This window comes from Sparus aurata, chromosome 5, assembly GCF_900880675.1.
Source record: "Sparus aurata chromosome 5, fSpaAur1.1, whole genome shotgun sequence".
In the NCBI taxonomy this organism is placed as follows: Eukaryota; Metazoa; Chordata; class Actinopteri; order Spariformes; family Sparidae; genus Sparus; species Sparus aurata.
The window spans coordinates 10,766,524-10,792,477 of NC_044191.1; the positions used below are offsets into that span (position 1 = coordinate 10,766,524).

Below are 25,954 nucleotides of genomic sequence, written 5' to 3' on the forward strand. Positions count from 1 at the left end.
TAACATGAAAATGAATGCTGTTGTGTGTTTACCTTAGAACATGGGTCCTCTTCCACGCAGTCCACCATGTTGCACCGCCATGTTTCCCTCCCAGAATGAACAAACCAAACACTGGTTCTAGAGTGGGCCTTTTGCATTTTTCTAGTTTTTAGCAGCCACTGTAGTTTTTATTATATGCCTGGTTGCAATCTGGAATCTCACTGCCACCATGAACATTGGGGGCAGTACATAGTCAGTAAAGGGATGTGACAGGGTCAAGAGTCAGTAAGCAGCGGAGAACAACTATTTTCACAGTTGCAGAATAAATCTCTGGCCTGAATCCTACACACTTGTCTGTTTAAATGCGCTGCAAGATATCTGCTATAAACACTTGAACAATAATGTGATCAAATTCCCCACTATGTGCACTTAATGGTGATGAAACTATGCCAGATTTTTATATCATATCTTGTATATATATATATTTATATATGGGAGTCAGCAAAACGATCAACAGTCCTGGCAATGAATCGCTGTAAACTGCTTCTTCCATAAATACTCTGTATACCATGCTCTAAAAAAGACACTTTCCAATGCAGACAAATGATGAAGGTACGTCATGTTTTTCAGGCTCTATACATTTTGTATCATCACTCTAACTTGTTGACTGCACCTATGGGCTCTTTGCTTGAGGCTGTATAATCTGGTCCCATCGTAGTTGCATAAACCCTAAAAATTGTCTATCAGCCACCTGCTGGTATGTCCTGGGTATCACTCAGGCAGATATGGAATGCATGTTGTTATCTTCCAGTGTACTGATAGTATCCATGCCTTGAATTTAGACGTCGTCTCGCTTTGTTGTCACATGGCCCCCTGTACAGTGAGAGGTATGCTGCCCTGACCTTCACAGCTGAGGTCACTGCCTCCTTCATCACGAGGCTCGGCCTTCAAGGGTGATGGCGCTTGACTGTGATGTATCTGCTGACACGAGTAATTTTCCTCCATTACAAAAACTATCAATAATAAGAATTATTTAAAGGTCTTCGCACGTGCTGCTGCGGATTATGCGACACTGTTTTTGCTCTGAATGGACCGCCTTAATTTACACTGATATGATACATTCCTGCCGCATTACCATTTTCAGAATCCAATATATAAACACTCAGACATAATGGCAAGACACGACTCGTCCAGCTTAATCCAAGTTTGCTGAAGCCCCGAGATCCAACAAGAGCCTTTGTGTTTAGCCTGTACCTTTAGAGCTGATGGTGACAGCACCTTACTGTTGCTTTTTGTCCTTTTACAAAGGGATGAAATTGAGCAAGTAAAAATAAAAAAGTTGAAATACTTTTAAAAGAAAAATAATAAGACATTGTCAATACTCTTAGTAGTTTGGTTTACATAGCCTGTGGAAACACTGCTGAATCTTTTTGATGATGACCCTTAGGTTTTTAATTTAATCTCAATCTGTCATCAAACACAACGCATCATTCATAAAGTACCAACTGGTGGATAAACTAAACAGATTTGTACACCTTTAGCCAGACAATGAACTAGTCCATGATTGATCAAAACCTATACTGGCATGATTGAATTATGAGTTTCAGCATTTTTTTGGAACTTGTAGATGTAGAAAGTAAAAAAAAAGAAATTAATAAAAAAACATTATTAACACATCACTTGGGAGAAGTTCATTTGACTCTTTTCAACCCAGGCGGCAGAAAAAAACCTTCATGTATGTATGTATCACATTCATGTTTATGACCTGACCTGTATTTCGGAAGGTTGGGGTGGTGGCTGTGGAGGGAGCAGTGACCCGTCACAGTGCAGAACAGAGCTGATAAGGATTTACTGTGGAGCTTTACATATCTAAGAAGGCTAAGTTTGTAGTAACATGACCAAAGTGTGAGCCGAGAACTGATGGAATTGATATGCGGGAAGACATAAGAGCTGTCACGCCACCTGTAACCTGTCTGACTCGTACAAGCCAACAAGTGCCAAGAGATTATCTTATTACTATTTTTCTTTTCATCCTTACTGAGAATTGTTTCTCTCCACATTCTTCTGCTTTTTAGAGATCATTCCTCAAATTCCTTGAAACCGTTCTCCTGTGGAGCTTTCACCCCAGCTCTCCTTCCCAGAGGTTTCATCTGAGAAACGTTGTACCTTCCTGTCCAAGCGAGCGTCATTCTGTCTATTAATCAACTTATCAAACACAGAGGAAGTTGAACAAACTGTAAATCGTACCTTACTTAAATCTTGATGATTTCCTCAAACTGAAGTGAGTTCTTATCTTCTGCGCCATTCATTCTGGGCCCTTGGAGTAAACAGGTAATTAGACATGAAGAGGGGCAGATAGCATCTGTTTTGACGACACTGAAAATCTGACAGTCTCTCTCTGCGTCTCTCAGAGTCTTTATACGAACACGTTCATCAGATAAAGGAGCCAGTTGAAGGGTGACGCTGGAGGTTATGGAAGAACTACTATTTTCTGCACTTGCCATTGTCATACCTGCACTTCCGCAGGCTCAGGGAGACACGGTACATTGATTCACAAGCACAGAAGACTTAAAAAAAAAAAAAACACTCCCCTCTCGTCTGTTTCCTCCCTGCGCGTGGACTCTAAATCTGTCTCTGCAGCAGCTGGATTAACTGGATTTGGCAGGTAGATTGTGAAAAGAAGTGAGGAGGGGCATAATTTAACTGCCTTGTCACCTCCTTTATGTACACTGATTATAGTTTCTACACAGCTACATAAAGATTTTCTGGGATTATAGCATAAAGCAGGTTTAAACGCCAAAAAAGCTGAAGGGGTTATCTTCTTTGACTATATATTTAGGGGATCTGATTGTGAGGTGCAGTGAGCGGTGTGGTCGTGGAGCCGTCGTCGTGCTCTTCAAGGTGGCCAATGGTGCTTTGAAAAACAAGCAGATCTTCATAACAGATGAGGAGAAAACCAAACCCCGACCACAAAGACGGCCTTTGTCGGTGCTCCAATATGCCGTGACTGTCTGACAAACTTGTTGGAGTTGATAAGGAGTCTTAAAACAGCCCTGATCTTCTTCTTTTCTTTTCTTTTTTTTCACATGGGAATTCACTCATAAACTTCCTCGGATAGTGTAACTGGATCCCTCATGTTACGGTACCAGTAGAGCAGCTCGCCCTTCTTCTCCCATCATCTGCATCCAACTCTACCCCTTCGATGGTTAGGGTTGATTGTGTGGCTGCAAACAGTGTGTATGTGTGTGTTTGTGTGTGTGTGAGAGAGAGTGAAATGCACAAGGGGAAGACAGGCAGCCCAAAAGAGAGAAGAGTAGTTTTCCAGTGTTCTTATCTGTGGGATAAAGATATAGAGTAGTGGGACAGTTTACTGCAGATTAAAGTGATTATGACAAGGACGGAGGACATGGGCTGAGGGGGCCGCGCATTGTGTGCTTCAGATAAACAAGCTGCTCGCGGACAAGGGCGAAAACTAAACACACCGGGGACGACGGCGTTACAGCACAAGTGTACGTGTCCTGGGGCATGTAGGATGGGAATAAAGCTCTGCACATCTCGATGCCAAATCTTGTTTATCTGTCATTACATACTGTATTGTGTGCAAGACGTTCATTTGAATTACAGTATTTATCTTTATATAAACAGCAGAGGAGAGGACACAACCGTGTAATCAAGAAGGGCAAGCAAAAACTGAAGCATGTATGCATGTTAGTCACTGCACTTTTAATGCACTGTTGAGCTATTTACGTTGGTAATGAAGATGTTCTCCTCAACCGTACCAATTTGCAGGTGATCTATCTGTACGCAGAGGAGCACTCGCAGCCTCACCTTTGACGAGGAAGAGGATGTGATGCTGAATCTTGGTCATGTCCAAGTAGAATCAGTAATTAATCGTTTTTGCAATCGAACGCTGAGAGCTGATGGAGCACTCTGATAACTTTTGAGGTGCAGTCCGTTGTGTCCTTGTAATGAGAGCTGTAATTGGTATTTTATTCACATTACAGCATACAAGGGAAACTTGAGGTGAATCCAGGTGAAAGATATTTATTAATTCTGTGATTTTCCTCATGAAATCATGGTGAGATGTAGAGAGAGGAGCAGAGGAACTCCTAGAAAATCAGCATCAGAACTTAAAATCATCTCGTGTAAAATAAAGATTCTTTGAAAAAAAAAAAAAACAGGTTATCAGTGTTGGCACAGTAATGTTTGACTCTTTCATGCATGAATTGATAATTCTTTTTTTTTTTCAATGTGTTATGCACCAAAGGGTGTAATCTGAAGACTAAATCATTTTTCTTTACAATGAAACAATTCAAATATGAATTATATCATAATCTGAAATACAACATACAAAATAAGTTGGGATCTAAATAGGCAAAATATACCCTTCTGTCTGTTGGTTAATTCTGTTTCTGTTTTCTTAGAATAAAAGGATTTAACAGTTATTCCCGAATCACTCTGTATACAGTTGCATGGTGCTTGGTTCTTCTTGTCTTCCCTCTGCCATTGTGAATTGATAATGCCATGTGTCCAAATGACAAAAAGGATAATGATGAACTGGAATTATGGGCAAGGCTTTGCAGATTCGTCACCTGGTGACTGAGACATGGTGCCCCAGTTCAAATGGTTAAAAATGGCTTCCAAATATCTGGACACAGAGGTGGACACCATGCATTAAAGGGTTACATTTTAGCCAGACTTGGTGCTGGTTCTTCAAAAACCCACAAAAACTGGAAATGCTTCTTAATTTGAGAAAAAGTCAAAAGCTTTGTGACATCATCAAGTACCTGAGTAGTGAGAGGCGGACCCAAACACAGAGACAACATGTGTCAACATACTCTCTGCCTCCGAGGACTGATCACCATGTGTGTGATGAAAACTCTTTAACTGGTACTATAACGCCCTCTACTGGAAACTACTACAGGATACATACCTTAAGAGGTCGGTTTACGCTAATTTCAAATATAGGGTATATGTCATTTTCTCATCTCCTACTACTGGTAGTAAGCTATGCAGATTCTGATATGCACATCCAGTTTTGTTTTAAGACAGTGGTCCCTGTGATGCCACCCACGGAGATGAGGGTGGCATCACAGAGACCACTACCCCTAACCCCCTAACCCTAACCCTAACCCTTTTTTTCCTCACCCCAACCAGGTGGCTTTTGTGCCTAAACCTAACCAGAGCATCAGCAGAATTTGGAATGCAAACATTTATTCTGGCGATTGGCTTCCTAATTTTCCCTGTTCGGGTAGAATTATTACATATTTATACTTGAAGAGGGTAATAAAAAAAAGCCCTTTTACTTTACTTTAAATGACTTACTAAACTAGAGTATTAAGGCAAGTTAGTTAGTTCTCAAACAAAACAAAAAGACAGCATTCCTCACTTGCATGTTTATTTCAGCTCCAGTGTTACATACTGTAGCAGCAGCATCACAATCATTTCATATTTGCATGGACAAACGTCCAAGCATTCTTGTTCTGGAGATGGCACACAACAAACAAAACATCCCAGCTCCCATTTCAATCATTTGTGCGTATATAGCGTAAAAATATTTACATCATGGAGCAACCCACATTTAATATCAGCCCTCCTGTCTTCTCCTTTAAATGCGAGCATCTATTCGAAACTACTTTGACACGTTAGAAGTACTTGGACACAGTTGTTGCAACATTAGGATTCACTATCATGAATCGACACATTGAGTGGAATGAAGGTGGAGTGCAGGCAGTGTCGCATTGTCATAATGCAAAAAAAAAAAAAAGACAAAACTATTCTGACTGACTTCATTTCACTTTTGTTAATCATGTGATTAACTTACAATCAGAGGAGTTTTGTCAGTGGATCCAACTAACACAATGTGGGCTACAGGCTAATCTAACTGTCAAACAGATGTATAAATCAATGCCAATTTTGCCATATTAATATTCAAGCATTTCATCCAACCATGTAAAATCCATATTGCATTCAATACAACTAGCTTATGTCGCCTAAAGCCACTGATCAGTAAATATGAACTGGGTTACATGTTCTAGAATATACATAATAACAGACAAGTTCCACCTTTTACTGCATTAGTTCAAGTACTTTAGTCGTAACATTTTGGAGGAGCAAATAAAAAATGCTGAGGCAGCGAATATTTTCCTGACACATTAAGCTTCAAACACAAACAGGAAATAAGCCTCGAGCGCTAAATGGGAAATCCAAAGAATTCAAGTGATTAGGCAGTTTAACGAGTGGAAACTGTGGAGCCAAAAGGTGGAATGACAGCTCACAGCAGGCAGGCAAACAGCGTCATAATTACAGGTTAAAAGTAAGATGCATAGAGTAGAATGCATGTCTTTGGTATATCAACAATTACCCTAAAATACAAGCATAATGAATGTGTTGCTCAAGGGTTTGTGAGACCACTGGAATCCAACAAACTCTCTGAACTTTACCAAAGGGAGGGAGAAAAAAAACCCTCCATAATTAAAAACAAATAAATCTGGCCGCTTGCTGGATTACATCAATATCTGGAGGAATGTCTTGACTTCTGAATGGAAAATAGGCAAGCGGCTGGAGACTGGAGGGAGCAGTGAGCACACAGGAAACGTGTAACGACAACAGGACGAGTGAGAATAAAAGAAATAATGCTGCCTGCTCACCACCTGCTTTGAACAGGCTTTCACTGGTCTCATGGTGAGGAAGAGTGCAAGACCACCGGTCAGTTTTAAAAAAAAGAATGAAAGTTATGTTATATTGCATCACAGAATGTGTGTTTCATCCAAACGTATACTCTGAAACTATTGTATATACACAATAAAGTTATATGTATATACACACTATGACCTTCACGTTCAGTTTCAATATGACACACATTAAACAATCCACACGCGAGCTAAAAATCACACCAGTACAAATGCACATGAAGGTTGAGATATGGTCACCCTCTCAAGTAACAGCCTTATCTGAGATCCGTCTTTGGACCTGCACATTGAAGGTTCTCAAAAATAGTCACCCACAATTGTATATTAATGTTTTTTAGCTGCCTTCTTTCTGCAACAGGTGTGGTTCTTTAAGTCATTAGACTATTATAGAGTGCCGCAGGAACGAGTCCTACAACCTGGACATAAGTTACCTTTTTTTTTTTTTTATTCCCTCATCCTCGTCAATCAGTGTTTTTTTTTTCCAATGGGTTTTTTTGGTTGAATGCCCCGAAATAAGGTCTGTGGTTAACACAAGATTAAGAGATTTTCAGGTTTTGCTTGTCGACAAAAAATACACATCAGTAAATATCCCACATTAAAATTATGAAGCATTTACGTATCTTATAAAAGGCTGTAGCCAACAAATGGCTAAATGAGGCAACAGAGGCTGTCTTTACAGGCCAAATTTAGTTGCAAAATATTCTATCTAACTCTACAACTCAGATCGCTTAATTTATTGGGGGCTGAAGTCATGTAAACAAGGTTTTTACTTCTGGCGACTTCATTTACGCTTAAAAAATTATATAAATGGTGTTCATCTTTAAAGATTATCTTGCTGAACAAAACATGTAAGTATCATAAACTTGTGTTTGCCACCGCTTATTTTCTTGTCAGGGAACCAGGGTGATGGCAACTTCCAGGATGGCCTACAAAAATATATCATCCCTGCAGCACTCCACTGTGCATGATTCAGAAGCGTTGTAGTGCTGTGCTTTAACAAGGCATATAACTGGACTATTACAGCGTATACACACCATATTGAAAGAGAAAGACGGTCTCTCAGGGAGGAATAAAAGTAGTTTGCACTTAAAGAACAAATACTGTAACAATAAAAATAAAAACGTTGAAACTTCCCATTTTTTTGCTTATTGGAAGAAAACAAACAAACCTTTCAGTTTAGTGAGTACAGATTTGACAAACGTGGCCATTTATGACATAGAGAGCCAAGATAAGACTTCATCCAATAACAAAATGGTACACTTCTTTGCTAGAAATTGGACAAAACAAAAGTGAAATGTGGAATTAAAGCAAAATAGTATTTTCTCAGTCAATAACCAGAGTGAACGAAGGAAAGCTGAAGCAGCATTTAATATCTGTGAGGCACTTGGAAAGCACAACTGTTCTGTTCGCCTTAGAGTGAAAAGAAGGAATGTGTTGCAATGGTTTTTTGTTTTTTTTTATAAATACATGATGAAATAAAACAAACAGCATGGTGTTTTTTTCCGTATCCATAAAATACAAGCCTCGGAAAGCTAACAAAATAAATAAAAAGTTCCAATATTGAGAACTTTAAACGTCATTCAAGACAACTTGTTTGGACTCTCGCCAAATGTAGGAAAGACTAGAGGAGGAGGAAGATTCAGCTCTTGTATGTGTATCTGACCTTTAAAGAACAATCATCTCTGTTGCATATCCCAGTTGCGCAACTTCATCTTAATTTGAAAACACACAGACTTAGGTAAGTCACCAATAAGGAGTGCCATTCTTAGTCACTCCTCCACCATGACGACTGCACTGTGAGGTAATAACTTAACAAACACAGCGATCTCACGCAGCGACAGGGTAGAGCCCTCTTCTTCGTCAGTTCCAGTCTAGGCGTGATCAGCTCAAACACACTTTCCATTACATCGGTCGATGTCTTGCCTCCGATTCCAGCTGCTGCTTTGTCAGGAAGTACTTGAAGAACTCATACACTGACCAGGCGATGGCAGTGGAGGGCATCTGGTATATAATCCGAGCTTGGACCCCTTTGAAGAAGGCCGCCAGACCACCAAGTCGGTACACTGTCCTGAAGGCGTTAGCCATTCCCGATAAGTGTCCGCTGATGTTAACGGAGTTGAGCGCTACATTCTCCTGTGTGTTGAGCAGAGTTTTACAGACGTCGAGCGGAGTGGTTATTGCTGCTGAAACGGCACCTGCCGCTGCTCCCGACACTATGTGGCTGCCGGGGTGGTAATGTCTGTGTGGGTTTAACTGTTCTTGCATCAGCTCGTAGGTGATGAAGTGAACGGCCTGGAAGGGGATGTTCATGGTCAGCTGAGTGCTGTAGCTGCGGTAAAAGGCTCCCATGCCCTCAGTACGCGTTATTGTTTGAACACAGTCCCAAAGTCCTCGATATGGCGAATTGTACATTTGCATCCTCTGCTTTATCACTGCGCCGTGGAAGAAAACAGGGAAGCGCGTTAGCATGTTTTATCGCATATATTTCATGTGTCCTATAAAGTTTTATGCTATTCAATGCACTTAAGACAAAATACTTTCTTTAAATGTCAAAAGTAATTGGGTGATGTATGAGGAATTGACTCAACATCAACATGTTGTCTAACCCAGTCAAATGACGTCACTGGCTTTGTCTCGGCATGACAACTGAGCTGTATGGCACTGAGGAATGAAGTATATCAAGCACCTGAGAGACGTGCGATAATACTTATAAGTACAACTCATTGTTGGTTTCGTTCTTTTCATGGAATTCAAGAATTGTTCTCTTACCTTCAGCAGGGTTCATGACTGCATCATGGAGAACAGTGGCTACACTACCTGCCACACCTGTTAAAAAACATAAACAGAGCCTGTCAATTCTTAATCAATAACTGTATTTGCAAGAGTTTTACAATAAAATTCATGAGCATTGTATTTGTAAAAGTATTTTTTGTAGTGTTTACATTATAAAACACTGGGTTTTATTGCCATATTCCAAAGAGCATGTTTGGGTTTTTCATGTTTGGGATATGGCTGCATCCCTGCCACTGTAAACAGGATATGGCATTAAAATGACTTATTTGAACTACACTCCTCGAGGCCCTGTTGTTGAGCCCAGTGTGAAAGCAGTCAGTGTTGACCATCAAGTGATTTGTGTTGAGACGTGGGAACTCGCACCATTGGCTAGATGGCTGTTTCCTCCACTCTGAATGATGTCACTTAGTGAGCGTTTGAGCCGTTCGTAGCAGGCGAAGTAGAGTGCATGGGCAGGTCCCGCTCCCATCATGGTGATGTTGAGGCCCCTCAGTGGTCTGAAGACCCCCTCTGTTCTGATGATCCTTTTCAGAGCCTCATACACACCCCTGTACTGTGCATTTGGGTCCGGCTGCAGGCTCTGCATCCTTGTCTGTAAAAAATAAAGATGTATTAGGGTTGGGGGATATTAGGCTTCAGCCCCGTCCCAAACCTCATATTCTGCTATGATATGGATTTTGTAATTCCCCCTTTACTGTGATAAATGTTTATGCATATCAGAAATAACTCAGTCAATAACCAGAGTGAACGAAGGACATGCAGCCAGAGGGTTATCTAAGGTCATATCTCCCAGCCCTGAGACATATTTAAACTCTTAGTCTGCACAGCTTCAAAGTGGGCACCTGGCGTTAGCCAAATCACGATTTCTTGATGTATTGTTCACTCTAATACTGTCACATTGTTCTGACAGTAAGTGTACTTGGCAACAGAGACGTCCTGACTGAATGATGCGTGTCTCTCCCAAGGCTGCCGTGGGAGGCTGTGGCAGCTCTTTGTTTTACTCCACCATGCCAAGTTATCTGGACACCACAAAGCATGTTTTTATTTGTGATGAGATCTTGGCCTGGTTCAGGAGATAGGCCGAGTCGATGTTCCTCTCAGCATGTTCCCATGTGTTTCCTTCCTCTGGCTCAACAATAAAATATCAATTACATTTCCGTTTAATACAGATTTGGGAATTTTGGGCACTCAGAACTTGGTAGCACAGTTTACATTCCAAGTTTATGTGACTGAATTTTTGCACTATGAATCCCATTGTTCGTTTGAAATCAGATGGTTTTTTTTAATATTCAAGCGAACTGATAGATAAAACTGGTTAACTACTTAAAGTAGCTGTTTGCTCTAGAATTAATTTGAAGGGAAAATATGCTGGACACAGTACAAAGTAAAGCACATGCAGTTCAAACTGTATGCGAGGACTGTGACAACCTTCTGAATGCTGGCTGATAAAAGATGTATGTAAAAGATGTCTTCAGTACCCAAAAGCTATTAATGTAGAAAATAAATGAATAAAAGTTATAGTAAAGGTTAAACATGGGTAAATTGTTGTGAAATTAATTCATATCAGAATGAATATTAAATCACGCAAAAAAACAAAAATGTATCCGTAAAAAGCTGAATTACTCAAAATACTTATCTAACAATATCCAAGTGCTAATGTAGTACTGGGCATTATATCGATAATTTTCTGAACCGACCAGACTGCCTTTAAACACTGTCATTAAATCCACATTATTGATGGTTATTGATCAAAATCTCATTCTGTTCATATTTTCTAAATGTACTAGTAGTCATCCCTGCAATCTTGTTGAAACATGGATATCAAGGTAAGTGTTGTGATATTTGACTATGTTGCCCACTCCTCGCATTTCAGAAGTGCTTTTGAGGAGATTTCAATATAGTGAAATATATGTTGTGTATCATGAAATAGCTAAAAAAGAATATTACAATGTTATTTTAGTCACTGGGTATTATACAGAGCTGTTGAGACAGTATGATAACAATGTTCTGTAAAACTTCTAGTCCAGCAAGTCCCAAGCACTAACTTAAGAACAAGCATGCAGACTGGATCATCGTTGCAGAATCTGTTGGGTTAATTTGTGATTTACTTGCAAATTAATATTTGAACAACATTTTTTCAGTACTCACGATGAGAAACAGCTAAAAATAGCAATCAATTAACCAAGACTGTTGTCTGCAGACAGCATGCATCTGTATACAAGACGCACGCTCCATCTTCTACACTACACTGTGTCACATCTTTCCAAATTTTATGCAGCAATTCACTGTTTGTCTGGCTCTGTGGCAGTTTACTAATCAACACTGCAGAAGAACAATTGCATACACACACCCTTTACTGCATGAGGCTGATTCCAAATGTGCACAGCACCGATAAGATCCCCCTCCTAGCCTTAACACAGGCTACTCCCTGCGTTTTAGCCGTCCGTTCTTTACTGGGCGGCTGAAACACACGGTTGTAAGTTGACTGTGGATTGTTACCATTGTCAACTGAACTCTCACACTCAAAATTAATTCAAGTCTCGTTTCAAAACCTTACGCAAACTCATCTCAAGCCTGATGTGAGTCAGAGGTAATTACATCATAAAACACAGACTCCTTATTTGGAATCTTTAACAAGAAGTAGCCTAAATGTATTGGAGTTGGTCTATCATGTCACTGGCTTTTTTGCACTGTAAACTGTGACTGTCACAATTAACAGGATAAAATATTACCCATTCTTTCATCGGTTTACATCACTAACATTTCAAAATAGGTTCTTTGCCAGCTTGCACTGATTCACCTTAACGGGCAACACTTCTGGACGCTGCTTGTGAAAACTTGTAAATAACCTAAAGAGGAAATGGCAACAGTGGTTTGTGTAGTAATGGTTCATGGGTCAATTTGGAAATATGTCAAGGCAAAGACAATGATGCAAAGATGATATAATGGAATTTTCTTTCTTGCAGTATGTTCATGAAGTTGTCTGTGCCACATCAAGCTTATCATTAGGGCAGAGCAGCGCGCCAAATTATCAAAACAACACTGCATTGTTAGGAAACAATGGCTGAGCAGAAGAGGAGGATTGCAGGGGGCAAAGTTCACACAATAAAAGAAGCACAGTTTAACAAGCTTTAAACTGGCCGGTAATTGCATTTAGGTACGCGACATCAGTTTTAAGTCACAGACCACCACAAAGTGTTGAGGTCAGGAGGAGTTTCTCTGTCTGAACTCATGTGAACTCATGTGATCCCTGCTCAGAGTGTTTGTATTAAGTTAAATTGGTCTGACCATTCTAGATCTACAATCATCACCATTGTCTGTGACACAGTATTGATATGAACTTGCAAAATGAATCCAGAGAATCACCCCAGTAACTGAATTATAAATGGATGAATGACGTTGAACAAATTCAATAACCTGCCGTTCCTACTTGATCAAAGTTTTAGTCGACACATCAGAACCTCCCGCGGATGCAACTGAGGTCAGAAGGATTGTAGTACGCACATTAGTCTCCAAAACAAATTGAAGAAATTGAAGAAACAAGAAACAGTTCCTGAATAACGTCGAAAATCTTAATGACATTTTTTATTTTCAATGTTGGCTAATGTTTGTAGCATCTGTTCAGATGTTGACCTGCGTTTTGTTGCACTAGTTAAGAGTTAAACTGAATCAAAGGCTGCTCAGCGTATCGCAATATAATAGAAATCACAAGAAGGTGCCATCTTTCATGCAGCCCAATTCTAATCTAATGAATACTACACTTAATCATATCAGCGAATAGACAGAGAGGATTTACTTACAGTATTGATTAAACCATTAAGTTGACCCTCAGTCACTGGTCAACACATCTATGAGTGGTCACAAAAGTGTACTTAAAGAAAAATGCACTACAGACTTTAACAACTGTGTTTACGCTTTAATGGTGGAGTTATACGTGTAGTTTTAGATGTAGAAACAGTTTGACATCTTTCACAGTCAAGTCAGGTACTTGACCTTCAACTAGTAACAGAGTAAGTCTGGATTACTCATTTCCCTGCATGGAAAATTAAACCCTGTGACCGAGAAAAACTACAGGATAGCACGGAAACGTATTTAGACACAGTAAAAAGAGTTCATGATTAAAATAATGACCTTACTTTTAACCTTAACCTCTCTAAAAATGTGACTTTGGTGAATTATAGGTGACAGTGGGTGTCCAGTAAGCTTGCTCTGTTAGCAAAGTTACTAGTTATATGGAGAAAGAAGCGACAACAGTCAAAATGTTCCCACTTCCTTCTCGGTTTAGCTAACATGTTGTATTTATCATGTTTTCATGTGTGCTAGCCTGCTTAACTAGTTTGTTCAGTGTACTTGTAGCGAGCAGGCTGTGACTGGGCTAACACTGAGGCTAACTGAGGATGTGAAGCTTGAACAATTTACAGCTAACGCTCGTTAGCAGCCGATAGCGAGCTGTGTGTGCAGTTAGCGGCGTTGAGTAGCTAGTCGGTGGATGAGCTGGAGAGGCACGACAAGCGTGATTTGTTTACTCCGTGTGCGTTACCTTGACAGAGTCCACGGGGTACATCACCGTGTGCTCCAGTATGCCAGCCACGGCTCCTGCTGTCATGTGGGTCGTCACTGAGACATGAGGTGGCAAGCTCTCGTAGTCACCGTCACCACCAAAAGGCTCATCGTCCTGGCTTTTGATCTGCGACATGTCCAGTGTTGCCACCAAACGAGCTCAACTCCATGCGTGGTGAGCTCCCCCAGATGGTCTTCAGTACCAGATAACACTCAGAGAGGTGTCGGCGGCGTGGATAACCACAACACCATCGCTACTTAGTGGAGTTCCAGCGCCAGTGTGACGTTCAGAGCCAGGGGCGTGGCTCGGACGGATGTAGACCAATCATTTTAGAGATACTCACAACTGGGCGGGCTCTTGGTTTAGGGCGGCCAATGAAAAGTTTCCGAGGTAGATGCCTCTGCCCCTGACATTTCACAACGCTGTCGTGCGTCCTTGTGTTGTTTTTGAATGGGTTTAACCCAAGTGAAACCGCACAGGTCTGCCCGGAACGATAAGTAGGCTTGGTCTTCTTATCATTCAAGGGGACTTGTGTAGTTTTGGAGAAGAATTTCAAACTCATAATTTTAATATTTACAAATAGTGTGGTAATAACACAAACTCAGTCTTTTTTTTCCCCTAACCAAATAAACGAGCTGTTCAGCTGTTCTCAGGGGAAAATAATATCGAACACTGTTTGAAGCTGGAAAGTTGGCATGGTCCTCCAAATATAAACAAAGTAAAACGGCATGAAATTGTGTTTTCCTTTATGGTCACTTTGTTTATTCAGTTTATTCGGTCAAGAAAATTAAAAGTTTGTTTATTTGATTTGTTTGGACATTACAAATTAGCCAACAACGATCTTTCTCTTCTGATAAAAATGTCTTCCCCGAAACTACATAATGCACCTTTGAGTAAGACTACAACACAAGTACTCAGGATTTCCCCTTCCAAGAGTCAAATAATACTGTACTGGATTTTTTTTTTTTTTTAGGCTACTGATGCAGTCAATTTTAACTACTTTAACTACTATGTTGCAGTTGGTTATTTACTCATGAACACAGCATTGTGTTCCTAACAGCTCATATGTGTTGCTAAATGTATGAAATGTCAAATAATTGTGAAGTTAAGGCTGTGAAATACAAGCATATTCAAATTGAAATATTCATATAATCATGGCAATAATCATGATATCAGAATTTGAAATACTGACATCATGTTAATAATACATCTTTGACAAAATCTTGTGGATAATCCAAAGAAGATGTTGGGCCTTCATCTTTTCTTTATCAGTTCATCGTGTTGTCTTTTCACTAGTAATTGTTCTATCTGTACACTTTTTAAAAAAGGTAATGTTACAGGCTCTCTCCACCTTCCTACACTCGTATTGTGAGGGTAATTTATTTGCCAAAAACAGAAATGCACAGTCAAGAAAGTCAGAGATATATTTGATTGAAAACTCAAATTTCTTGACAACACAATAATATCGTTATCTCAAGTTCACCAGGCAGCAATAATCATGTAGGCCTAGTAAAAATCTGATATCTGTGTGGGGGAGTAAAAACAGTATTTCTCTCTGAAATGTAGTGCGGTAGAAATCTAAAGTTGCGAAGGCGAAATAAATGTGTGAAATTGTTATATCTATACTTTTCAGGTATGGTGTTTTTGTTTGTTTGTTTGTTTGTTTACTTATCTTTAGTTTTGTGCAATATAGAACCACAGTGAGTTTCATATAAATTGAAAAAAACAGCAAAACAGCAAATGCTGCTGTGGTTATCCTGGTTTATTGTTCAAGGGCCTGATGATTAGACTAGAGACTGAATTCACTGAAGATAGTTTTCTTCAAAGGGCACTGAGGAACCACAAACAAAAAGGTCTCTCTGAAACCAACTGGTGATACAGTGACATAGCTTAAAGACAGATGAGAAGATAAAAGCCGACTTAAGACGTTTTCTTTCACCCTCTTCAATGTGAACAACCGCACATATGATCCGTACTTCATGTAACATCAACGGTCATGAAGTAATCTAGACTGTATGTAGTGGTTTAGCGAACCCCCCTGTGCCTCCCAGCATAGTGGTGCGGCGCATACATGCTTTAGTTTCATTTCCTGAATAAGAAGTGTCATGTTGTTATCACAATTTCAGACTTGTAGGCTCTATTAGATGCAGCAACCACTTGCGGGTTCATGTTTATTCAATTAAATTAGTTCAAAGAGCCTGTTGGAGGCCAATCATCTTAATGATTTTTCTCTTTTGCATGTCTTATTCTTAATAATTTATCATTTGTTTTTTTGGCCGTGTCGTCCTGTCTCTCGTTGCAGGCCAGAAGTTTAAATTTCACTTTGTTATCCAACTGGTTGGCGGTTTGTGTTTTAGGGTCTCATCTGATTCAACTGAGCACGCTGAAGATTCTGTGGTTCTCTGTCAATCCCCTCTCTTTTTTACACTACACAGGTTGAGTTGAACATTTTGTTTCCTCCTTCGTAGTTGAACAAGCCTGTCTGACAAAATATTCCACAAGGAAGAAACACTGTAAATGAGTTGGACTCGATCAATTGGCCATTCTGTGTCACTCACCATTGGCTGAAACATAAGCTGTAGACACAAAGCACACAGCAGCGTCACTGTGGGTGTGTCGGCGAAGCACTGTGACATATCAATGACTCAGCACTATAGGAGTCATCTTAAAGAGCCAGTTGTTGAAGCAGCGTTGTTGCAGCTGACACTCACATGTCCATTAGAGAAGCCAGTCAGAGTTGACTGACTGTTTCAGCCTTTTCACAGTGGCATATCATCATCAGTTTGTCACTCTTAAAGAGTTAACTGTCCTATATTGTTAGCTACAAGCCACAACAAGTGTTATATGACCTTTAACTGGACGATGTATTCAGTCTAACGTGAAAAACGCATATAAGAACTGAATGTTTACAATAAAAATGTCTCCTCCTCTGTTATATACTGGTTGATAATGGACCAAATTTCTTTCATTGTGGAAGTTGCAATGAATGAGGACACCTACCGCAGACAGCCCTGGGTGGTCCAGTGTGTTCCACATGCAGAGGGCATCAAGTATTAACACTTCCCGCACACAGGGCACTTGAATAGTGACCTCTTTGCAATGTTGAGTGACTCTAGTGATTCCTCTCAGCCTACAATCAGTGTCAAAATAGTCAGTGAAATAATTGGCACGCGGTAGCTTTCTTTGGCAGATATTCACGACAGACTAATTCTGCAGAAGGCAAGGCAAGGTCGATCTTGGCTGGCTCTGACCGTCCACTCTTGGAGGAAGTTGTTCCTCTCCCATCTGCCCAGAGATACAGGCAGAGAGCAATGGGTTTAAATGTTCCCATGTTGCAAGTGACAAAAAAAAATGCACTTAACATGCTTAAGTTAAGTTAACTTGATTCTTCGTTATGAACAGATTTATATTCACATTTTTTTTCTTCTGTTGTGATGTTCCGTGTTCTCTTGTTTGCTGTGTTATTTGTGTTTTTATTCACTTCTACATTTAAATTTCACCAAGAGGGACAACAGTAATCCTAACTGAACTGACATGAAGTTTTGGATGAGTAGACCTGGAAACATCCCTCAGACTTTACTTATTACATTCATTCTCATTTGTGAAAGTTTGAGTTTTCTCAGCAATTACAGAAAACTGAATACCACGAGGAGCCGAGAGGAAGACATTCACTCATCTTAATTCGGCAGCAGCTTTCAGTTTTATTTCACAGCTGATGACCCTCGCACGTCGTACACTGTAATTATCGCTATCTCATTTGTCCCATTTTTACTACCACTCTCTTTTATTATACACCTACACCGCCACATTTCATAGAGAAAACATTTATTTTTCACTCCACACTAATTAAATGACAGCTATAGTTACTGGTTACATTGCGGAATAAGATTTTTGCACGTAAAACACTGAAGGGTAAACACTTACAGTATATAGTAATACTTCCCATCTCCATGCACCCTGGAAGTAGGTGAAGTTGTGCCAGAAACCTTTACTCTGCACACAAAGCATACATCTACATATCTACTGTGACGTTTTGCTATAAATTAACTGTCCAAGATAAAAGTCAGTTCATCAATTAATAACTGTCAAGTCTCAAAACATCTCATGGTTCCATCTTCACAAATGTGAGGATCTGGGTAATTCATTTCGTTTCGTTTCGTTTTCTTCCGCTTTATCCATGCGGGTCGCGGGTGATGTTACCGCTTTTATACCACCTTTTTTTTCAAGGTGGAGCGGGGGTTGCTGGGGCCAAATCCAGTGACTCTATGGGCGAAGGCCAGGGTACTCCCTGGATGAGTCGCCAGCTCATCGCAGGGCGATCTGGGTAATTGTCATGATTTTTTTTTTTTAATCATTTTAACAAACCAAACTTTTAATCAATTAATGGAGAAAATAATAATCTATAAAGAAATTATTAGACACAGTCTCACAGAACAATGTGTTCCATTTTAACCACTAACAAGAATACAATCCTGCTGTTGTATTAATCCATCAGTAACCAGAACGTCACTCAGCAGAGTGCGCACCACCACCAAGGCCCAACAGGCCCCTTTTAACTCAATGAAGTCTAATCCAATGTCAAATAAAACATAGTTAGATCTGCTAAATCTGGAGTTTTATTAGGATCCGCATCAAACTCTTGTCACCACATTCATGTTTATTTAATCAAGAGCTATGCATTATATCCTGAGAAATTCACAAAAATGTTGAAAAAACAAAAATAATTCTGGATCTGTCCCTTTATTCAGATCCACACCAAATGTTAATGAGGTCTGTTCTGGGCCAAGTACCATCATCCATCAAAGTTTTGTGGAAATCCATCCCGTAGTTTTTGTGTAATCCTGCTGACAATCCAACCAACAAACTGACACGGGTTATTTTTTGTAGTGTGAAGTTGTGGCTTTTACTTAAAGCAACAACATGTAGAAATTGCCATTTTATGCGACTTGGCGCCCCCCACAGACGTCGAGTGCAACACCACTGTCGTAAATACAAATCCCAGGTCTGTAAAAATGTGACCGCCGTAATGTAGGCGCGAACTACAAACATCATCACAATGTTATGTCTCGAGAACCTGAAGTAAACGTATATCTAACGCTCTGATCCACTCTCACTGAGGTTACATAGTGCAGGAACAAATGATGGGAGGGCAGGCTGCATCGCCAATGCACCCCATTACGAGACACTGTACAATCACAACGATTTTGAAGCTGTTAGTTTAAGATTAAAAAAAGGTTACATAATGTCATGTTGGACATTGTTGAGGATGTTTTTGCGCAGCTACAGGAAGAGACCGTCAAATTATCCACAGCGCTTCAGCTCGTGCTCTCATGCGGCAAATCTTAAGTCAACTGGGATACATTCTTTCCTTTCCAGTGCCAGAGAGGCCGGTGTTTGCATTATGCTTTGAGATTAACCCACCTATTTCATATCCACTGCAAGGACATGCAGACACCATTTGTTTAGTCCGAGCTCCTCCTCGGGAAATAAGCAGCCAGACAAGTTTAGCATAAAACCTTTATTACTGAACTGCAATGTGACGACATTTATTTTTCGCATTCATCTGTGCAAACATTTCACTAGACCATCTTGATATAAATAAATGGGGGCATGTGCTCTCATTTACAGTCCCCTCACAGCAGTGACATGACGGCTTCTGAAAATGAAGCCCAACATAAATATATGCAACAGAATCCAACTCACAAGTCGGACGACCCAACATAAGATTTTCAGCAGGGCTTTCAGAGAAACTGATACTCTCGACCAAAGAACTAATGCATTCTGGAGAGTTTCTGCCAACAGTGACCAGACATGTATTGCACTACTACAGCCATCAAAGGCCATTTGTCTTGTTGAGGCAGAACACGCACGCACACACACACGCACACACACACACACGCACACGCACACACACACACACACACACAAACACACGCACACACAAACTCACGAAAAAAAAAAAGGACCATTCCAGCTGGGAAAAGCATCTTAACTGCATTACAAAGTGCTCCATCCAGTAATTACAAATCGTATTGCATTTGAGGTTTCTTTAGAAATGGCAAGTGATCGTACCAACTATAAATACAAAAATGATAAGATGTGATCCTACATATACACAAAGGCATAAAGAAAGGCAAAAGTCCAATAAGTTTCCACCGCAGAATACTTCATATTTGGGTACGGAAGATAGGCTAGCAAACCAAGTACCGTTGTGTGTCTTTGTCTTTTTAAGAAATAAAACAGGAACCACCAGGAAGGCATTTGCCGTCGACTTTGATGATGGAGCACGTGGCAGGCAAGAACATGAATTCTAAAAAAAGACTTCTCGAAATTAAATAAACAAACAAAAAAAAAATACCATTTCTGTTTCAACTCGTTGACGGGAGCAGCCTTGTTTTTCAATCCTCGGAGAGAAAAGGAGTGAGGATTGGCTCTGGACATGCTGTCCAGACTTTATGCTCTGAAGGATTTAGAGGTTGATGGGGAGAGTGGGCGAGCCAAGGCCTTCCTCCAACCACGGTACGGAGGAGGGGGTGCAGCGCTGGGCTGCCCGCCGATGGATGCGGCGGAGTCGCAGCAAGTACAACATGATGGACAGTAACACAATGAAGAAACAGGCCAGGAACAAGTAGTGGTTGTTGAAAAAGGAGAAGTTGTGCCGCCAGTGAGAGTGCGCTCCTTTCAGACTCTCCTGCTGGATGTCTCTGAAAGAGGTGGAAAAAAAACACACCCATATTAAAACTGGCTTTGAACAAAGATATGACGTGTATACAGAAACTGATTTACAGGTGGTGTTGATTATATATAAACACATACAGACATTTGACTGGATACGTGTTTTAACAAGAATCCTGATTATCCAGTTCTTGGGAGCTCCAATTTCAAGGAGCAGAAATCAGGAATTTCTTTCCTTACTTATCTCAGAACATTGACCTCCTAGTCCTAGACAGTCCTAGATATAAATCGTTTTTGAAACTGTAGTATATGATTAAAAGATGCCGGTGAATTGTTGAATATTTAATTTAACTGTTTCATCTGTTGTGCCTATTAAAGGCTTTGACAGAGCTCATTTCACACTCAGGATGTGTTTGAGACCAGTGGCATTCCTTTGCTTTAATTTCCCTGCTGCTGCTGTTTAAGCCCTCATACTACGTCCACGAACAGCCAATCCTGCGTACTGATCATTGTTTCAAACTCTCAGCTCATGTACCAATTAATAGCACTAAGAATTAACGCCTCCACTTACACCGAGGAACAGATTTAAGACGATTATTTTTGACAGCTAATATTATTCAAGGCTAAGAATGGGGCACGTGTGAGAGAAAATCCATCTTACCTCAAAGGCAGAAACCGTGTTCTGTAAAGAATAGCTCCAAGAGTCCACTGGACCTCCTTATCGTAGACCAACAGGGCGGTCTTCAGATTTTTATAATTGGGAGGGAAAGAAAATCCTGAGTGCAATACTTCGTACATCCACGCTGATTTGAAACACTGGTACCTGCGGACAAAAACATAAAGCCCTTGATAAACATTTGAGTCCAAACTTAGCTGGCATCCTTTTGCGGAATGTGACCAACTGGTTCGTACAGCTTTAGAGGCAGTTCGATAATCCTGCGTGACTTACTTCAGTCTGTGAAGATCAGCATGAGAGGCGTACAAGCCGGAGTCAAAGCGCTCCCTCAGAGTCCTCCATTGGGTGGAACAGTAACTCTGTAAATGTTAAACTACAGCATTAGGAGTGTTTCTGTCACATTAGTGTCATGATTTCATCGGCTCAGTGTGGCCTCTCCGTGCTTCTCGCTCCGCCTCTTCACCTGTGCCATTTGCGACTCCCCATCTGACATATTCTCGATCAGAAGCGGCTTTATTAACAAGAATGGTGTCAGAAAACGCAATGCGGAAAAAAAAAAAAACGGGAATGGTTTCCCTTTTTGAATGACGAATACAGACCACTGCTACCTGGTGGTGTGGAGAGATATTTTCGCTCATGTAGGCGCAGAGCATACAAGCTAGTTAGTGGTAGTCTGATGGTCTTTGCTGTTGTGTTTAAGTGCAGCTTTTAGAGACACAGGCGACGCGACTGCCTGTGTCATTTCCAACTTCTTAGCAGACGTATTCTCAATTAGTATTGACTATATTAGTGAGAGTCAAGTAAAGTCTTCTCTTTTTGAATGAGTCATACAGGCTGCTGCTACGTTGTGGTATGTAATGTTATTTCCTCTAATGCAGGCAAAGACTGTACAAGCTGTCTGCTGTCGGCCTTCGTCGCTGTTCTTTCCTCTGTGTGTGTGTGTCTCGGTCCAAAGTAGAAAAAAAAAAATCAATTATGCAGATCATAAAATGGATGGGGGTCTTAAAATCCTAATTCTAAACAGTAAGTGAACCAGTTTGAGAAGAATACAGTCAGTGGTGCTGTGATGATTAGCTCTCTGACAGAATACACTGCAACAAAATGTTAAAGGTCAAGTAAGATGAAGCTTTTCAAAATAAAAAAAAATAAAAAAAATAGAGAATAAATTACACATTGAGGTTACAGCGGCCATGTGTCATGAGAGCAGACGTGAATTCTCTTCACTGTATTTACCTTGGCAGCCCGGGCATACTTTGAAGCGTTATAATCCCCGCCCATGCGCAGCACATCCTCCGTGCAGTAGTAGAACTCAGAGAAGCCGTAGAACTGACTGTTGCTGTAGTCAATGGCCGGCTGGTAGATGCCACTGAGGGAGGTTTGGGTCTCGTCGGTGCGGTTGAGGAACGGCTGCAGAATCTGCCTACACAGGTCAAAGTCCCCGGTGCCTCGCAGGTGGAGCTTCTGCGTAGATGGACCGACCTCATCCTGCAGGTCTGTGGGTAGACACGGGTCCAGGAGTGGAGACTCTGCTGTCTCGCCAATATGCTGATCTAAGAGTCTGGAGGAAACAGTAATACGTGGTTCATAAAAGTGGGAAAAAATCTAAATCGTTCGAAGAGCTCGATCTGGCGGTGGATCTCACTTGTTTCGAGTGGCAGTATTTCTGAGGAGGCTCTCTTCATATCTTTGGCGTGCTGCATTTCCTCCAAAACCCAGGAAGGTAGACACATAAACACGATAAACATGCTCTGTGCGATGTGCGTCACACCCTAGGTTGAACTCTGCCAGTAAGTTCTTGGCAACTTCCTCCTAGGGAACAAACAAAAATGAGCCTTGGAATGATGACACTGAAATTTTCCCCCATACATATCCTTGTGTGTTTAACATCTATAAGTTGACAACAGTGCTGACATGCAACACGTTAATATAGATTACTACAGAAGGTTACCTATGTTTCGGAGGCAATATAAACTAAATATAATGTCTCGGTTACCGTATCTCAAAAACACACCAGGAACGGAAGCTGAAACTATCTAAAAGGATGACAGTGAAATTTGATTGAGCATCATGTGGTGAAAGGGAAAACAATGAGATCAGGGAGGACAAGCATCGTCTGCCAAACCGACTACTGTACATGAATCACTACAACACAAACAAAAGTTCTTGCCATGGACAACTCTCACTGCTCTCGGCAGTCTCTGCATAAAATGACTTAATGTTCTCAGTGCAAAAGTCCTGCCATGGAGTCATGCAGCAGGCTTACAGTGTGCCCCTCAACAGTGATGAATGGAGAGCAGATCCTCTCCACGGGACAAAAATGGTGCATACAGGTTTAACCAGGGAATGACAGAGGTTGGAAGGAGGGAGAAGAACAAAGGGTGAGTGACAAAAAAACCAAAGACAGCACAAAAACAGAATTGGTTGTGGATAATAACCTGCTGTGGAGAAGCAAAGCTTACAGTTTTGGGCACTTCGTACGCGATCTGCGTGGAGACCCCGCCCATGTCCAGGACACCCGCAGTCCTTTTCCTCACCATCGCCTCCTGCTGATCATTGCCTGGGACATGCACCTCCACTACAGCTTCCCCGTCTTCAAAAAATGCCCAGAGAAAGCAAACAGACCGGGAGGGTGTATCATGTGATTATTGTGTTTTTGCACATTTGGAGGCATATAAGTGTTTCTTATGTAGATCGGTGAGCATATACTAAATCGGCTTTTTATGCAAAAACAAAAAAACGGCACACTGTAGAAATATCAATGGTTTGTGTACTTACCATTGTGCACATGGTTAAACCTTCCGAGCACAAAGTTTATTCCAATCCATGCATAGACACCTAAAGCCAATGACAAGTTGTAATGTTTCATACAAACTTTATACCGTGGAGAATCTTAAATCCCTTGTAATTTAGGGTTGTGGGGGAGTAAAAACAGTATTTCTCTCTGAAATGTAGTGCGGTAGAAATCTAAAGTTGCGAAGGCGAAATAAATGTGTGAAATTGTTATATCTATACTTTTCAGGTATGGTGTTTTTGTTTGTTTGTTTGTTTGTTTACTTATCTTTAGTTTTGTGCAATATAGAACCACAGTGAGTTTCATATAAATTGAAAAAAACAGCAAAACAGCAAATGCTGCTGTGGTTATCCTGGTTTATTGTTCAAGGGCCTGATGATTAGACTAGAGACTGAATTCACTGAAGATAGTTTTCTTCAAAGGGCACTGAGGAACCACAAACAAAAAGGTCTCTCTGAAACCAACTGGTGATACAGTGACATAGCTTAAAGACAGATGAGAAGATAAAAGCCGACTTAAGACGTTTTCTTTCACCCTCTTCAATGTGAACAACCGCACATATGATCCGTACTTCATGTAACATCAACGGTCATGAAGTAATCTAGACTGTATGTAGTGGTTTAGCGAACCCCCCTGTGCCTCCCAGCATAGTGGTGCGGCGCATACATGCTTTAGTTTCATTTCCTGAATAAGAAGTGTCATGTTGTTATCACAATTTCAGACTTGTAGGCTCTATTAGATGCAGCAACCACTTGCGGGTTCATGTTTATTCAATTAAATTAGTTCAAAGAGCCTGTTGGAGGCCAATCATCTTAATGATTTTTCTCTTTTGCATGTCTTATTCTTAATAATTTATCATTTGTTTTTTTGGCCGTGTCGTCCTGTCTCTCGTTGCAGGCCAGAAGTTTAAATTTCACTTTGTTATCCAACTGGTTGGCGGTTTGTGTTTTAGGGTCTCATCTGATTCAACTGAGCACGCTGAAGATTCTGTGGTTCTCTGTCAATCCCCTCTCTTTTTTACACTACACAGGTTGAGTTGAACATTTTGTTTCCTCCTTCGTAGTTGAACAAGCCTGTCTGACAAAATATTCCACAAGGAAGAAACACTGTAAATGAGTTGGACTCGATCAATTGGCCATTCTGTGTCACTCACCATTGGCTGAAACATAAGCTGTAGACACAAAGCACACAGCAGCGTCACTGTGGGTGTGTCGGCGAAGCACTGTGACATATCAATGACTCAGCACTATAGGAGTCATCTTAAAGAGCCAGTTGTTGAAGCAGCGTTGTTGCAGCTGACACTCACATGTCCATTAGAGAAGCCAGTCAGAGTTGACTGACTGTTTCAGCCTTTTCACAGTGGCATATCATCATCAGTTTGTCACTCTTAAAGAGTTAACTGTCCTATATTGTTAGCTACAAGCCACAACAAGTGTTATATGACCTTTAACTGGACGATGTATTCAGTCTAACGTGAAAAACGCATATAAGAACTGAATGTTTACAATAAAAATGTCTCCTCCTCTGTTATATACTGGTTGATAATGGACCAAATTTCTTTCATTGTGGAAGTTGCAATGAATGAGGACACCTACCGCAGACAGCCCTGGGTGGTCCAGTGTGTTCCACATGCAGAGGGCATCAAGTATTAACACTTCCCGCACACAGGGCACTTGAATAGTGACCTCTTTGCAATGTTGAGTGACTCTAGTGATTCCTCTCAGCCTACAATCAGTGTCAAAATAGTCAGTGAAATAATTGGCACGCGGTAGCTTTCTTTGGCAGAT

At 40.7% G+C, this 25,954-nt stretch overlaps 2 protein-coding genes across 2 annotated transcripts; both read right to left on the reverse strand.

The window, feature by feature from the left end:
• Positions 1 to 5,360: 5,360 nt before the first annotated feature.
• On the reverse strand, positions 5,361 to 14,316 carry slc25a37 (solute carrier family 25 member 37). The gene is made up of 4 exons (XM_030418209.1): positions 14,005 to 14,316; positions 9,828 to 10,056; positions 9,441 to 9,497; positions 5,361 to 9,103 (listed from the first exon to the last, which is right to left on the reverse strand). Exons 1-4 carry the CDS (start codon positions 14,158 to 14,160, stop codon positions 8,574 to 8,576), a joined length of 972 nt encoding a protein of 323 aa, XP_030274069.1. The 5' UTR covers positions 14,161 to 14,316; the 3' UTR covers positions 5,361 to 8,573.
• A 5,212-nt stretch (positions 14,317 to 19,528) lies between these two features.
• Positions 19,529 to 24,265, reverse strand: LOC115581867 (ectonucleoside triphosphate diphosphohydrolase 4-like). The gene is made up of 7 exons (XM_030417356.1): positions 24,152 to 24,265; positions 23,836 to 23,966; positions 23,019 to 23,185; positions 22,610 to 22,934; positions 21,650 to 21,735; positions 21,362 to 21,523; positions 19,529 to 20,729 (listed from the first exon to the last, which is right to left on the reverse strand). The coding sequence occupies exons 1-7, from the start codon at positions 24,240 to 24,242 to the stop codon at positions 20,495 to 20,497; spliced, it is 1,197 nt and encodes a 398-aa protein (XP_030273216.1). The 5' UTR covers positions 24,243 to 24,265; the 3' UTR covers positions 19,529 to 20,494.
• Between the last annotated feature and the right edge of the window lie 1,689 nt (positions 24,266 to 25,954).

Excerpts from the sequence above, each read along its gene's own strand:
- slc25a37 (XM_030418209.1), bottom strand. The coding sequence starts at position 14,160 with ATGTCGCAGATCAAAAGCCAGGACGATGAGCCTTTTGGTGGTGACGGT. Across the intron at positions 10,057-14,004 it reads ACCCCGTGGACTCTGTCAAG|ACAAGGATGCAGAGCCTGCA; the intron begins GTAACGCACACG and ends TATTTTTTACAG. Across the intron at positions 9,104-9,440 it reads AGTCATGAACCCTGCTGAAG|TGATAAAGCAGAGGATGCAA; the intron begins GTAAGAGAACAA and ends TCCACGGCGCAG.
- LOC115581867 (XM_030417356.1), bottom strand. The coding sequence starts at position 24,242 with ATGAAACATTACAACTTGTCATTGGCTTTAGGTGTCTATGCATGGATT. Across the intron at positions 22,935-23,018 it reads AATACTGCCACTCGAAACAA|ACTCTTAGATCAGCATATTG; the intron begins GTGAGATCCACC and ends TGTTTCCTCCAG. Across the intron at positions 21,736-22,609 it reads AGTATGCCCGGGCTGCCAAG|AGTTACTGTTCCACCCAATG; the intron begins GTAAATACAGTG and ends TAACATTTACAG.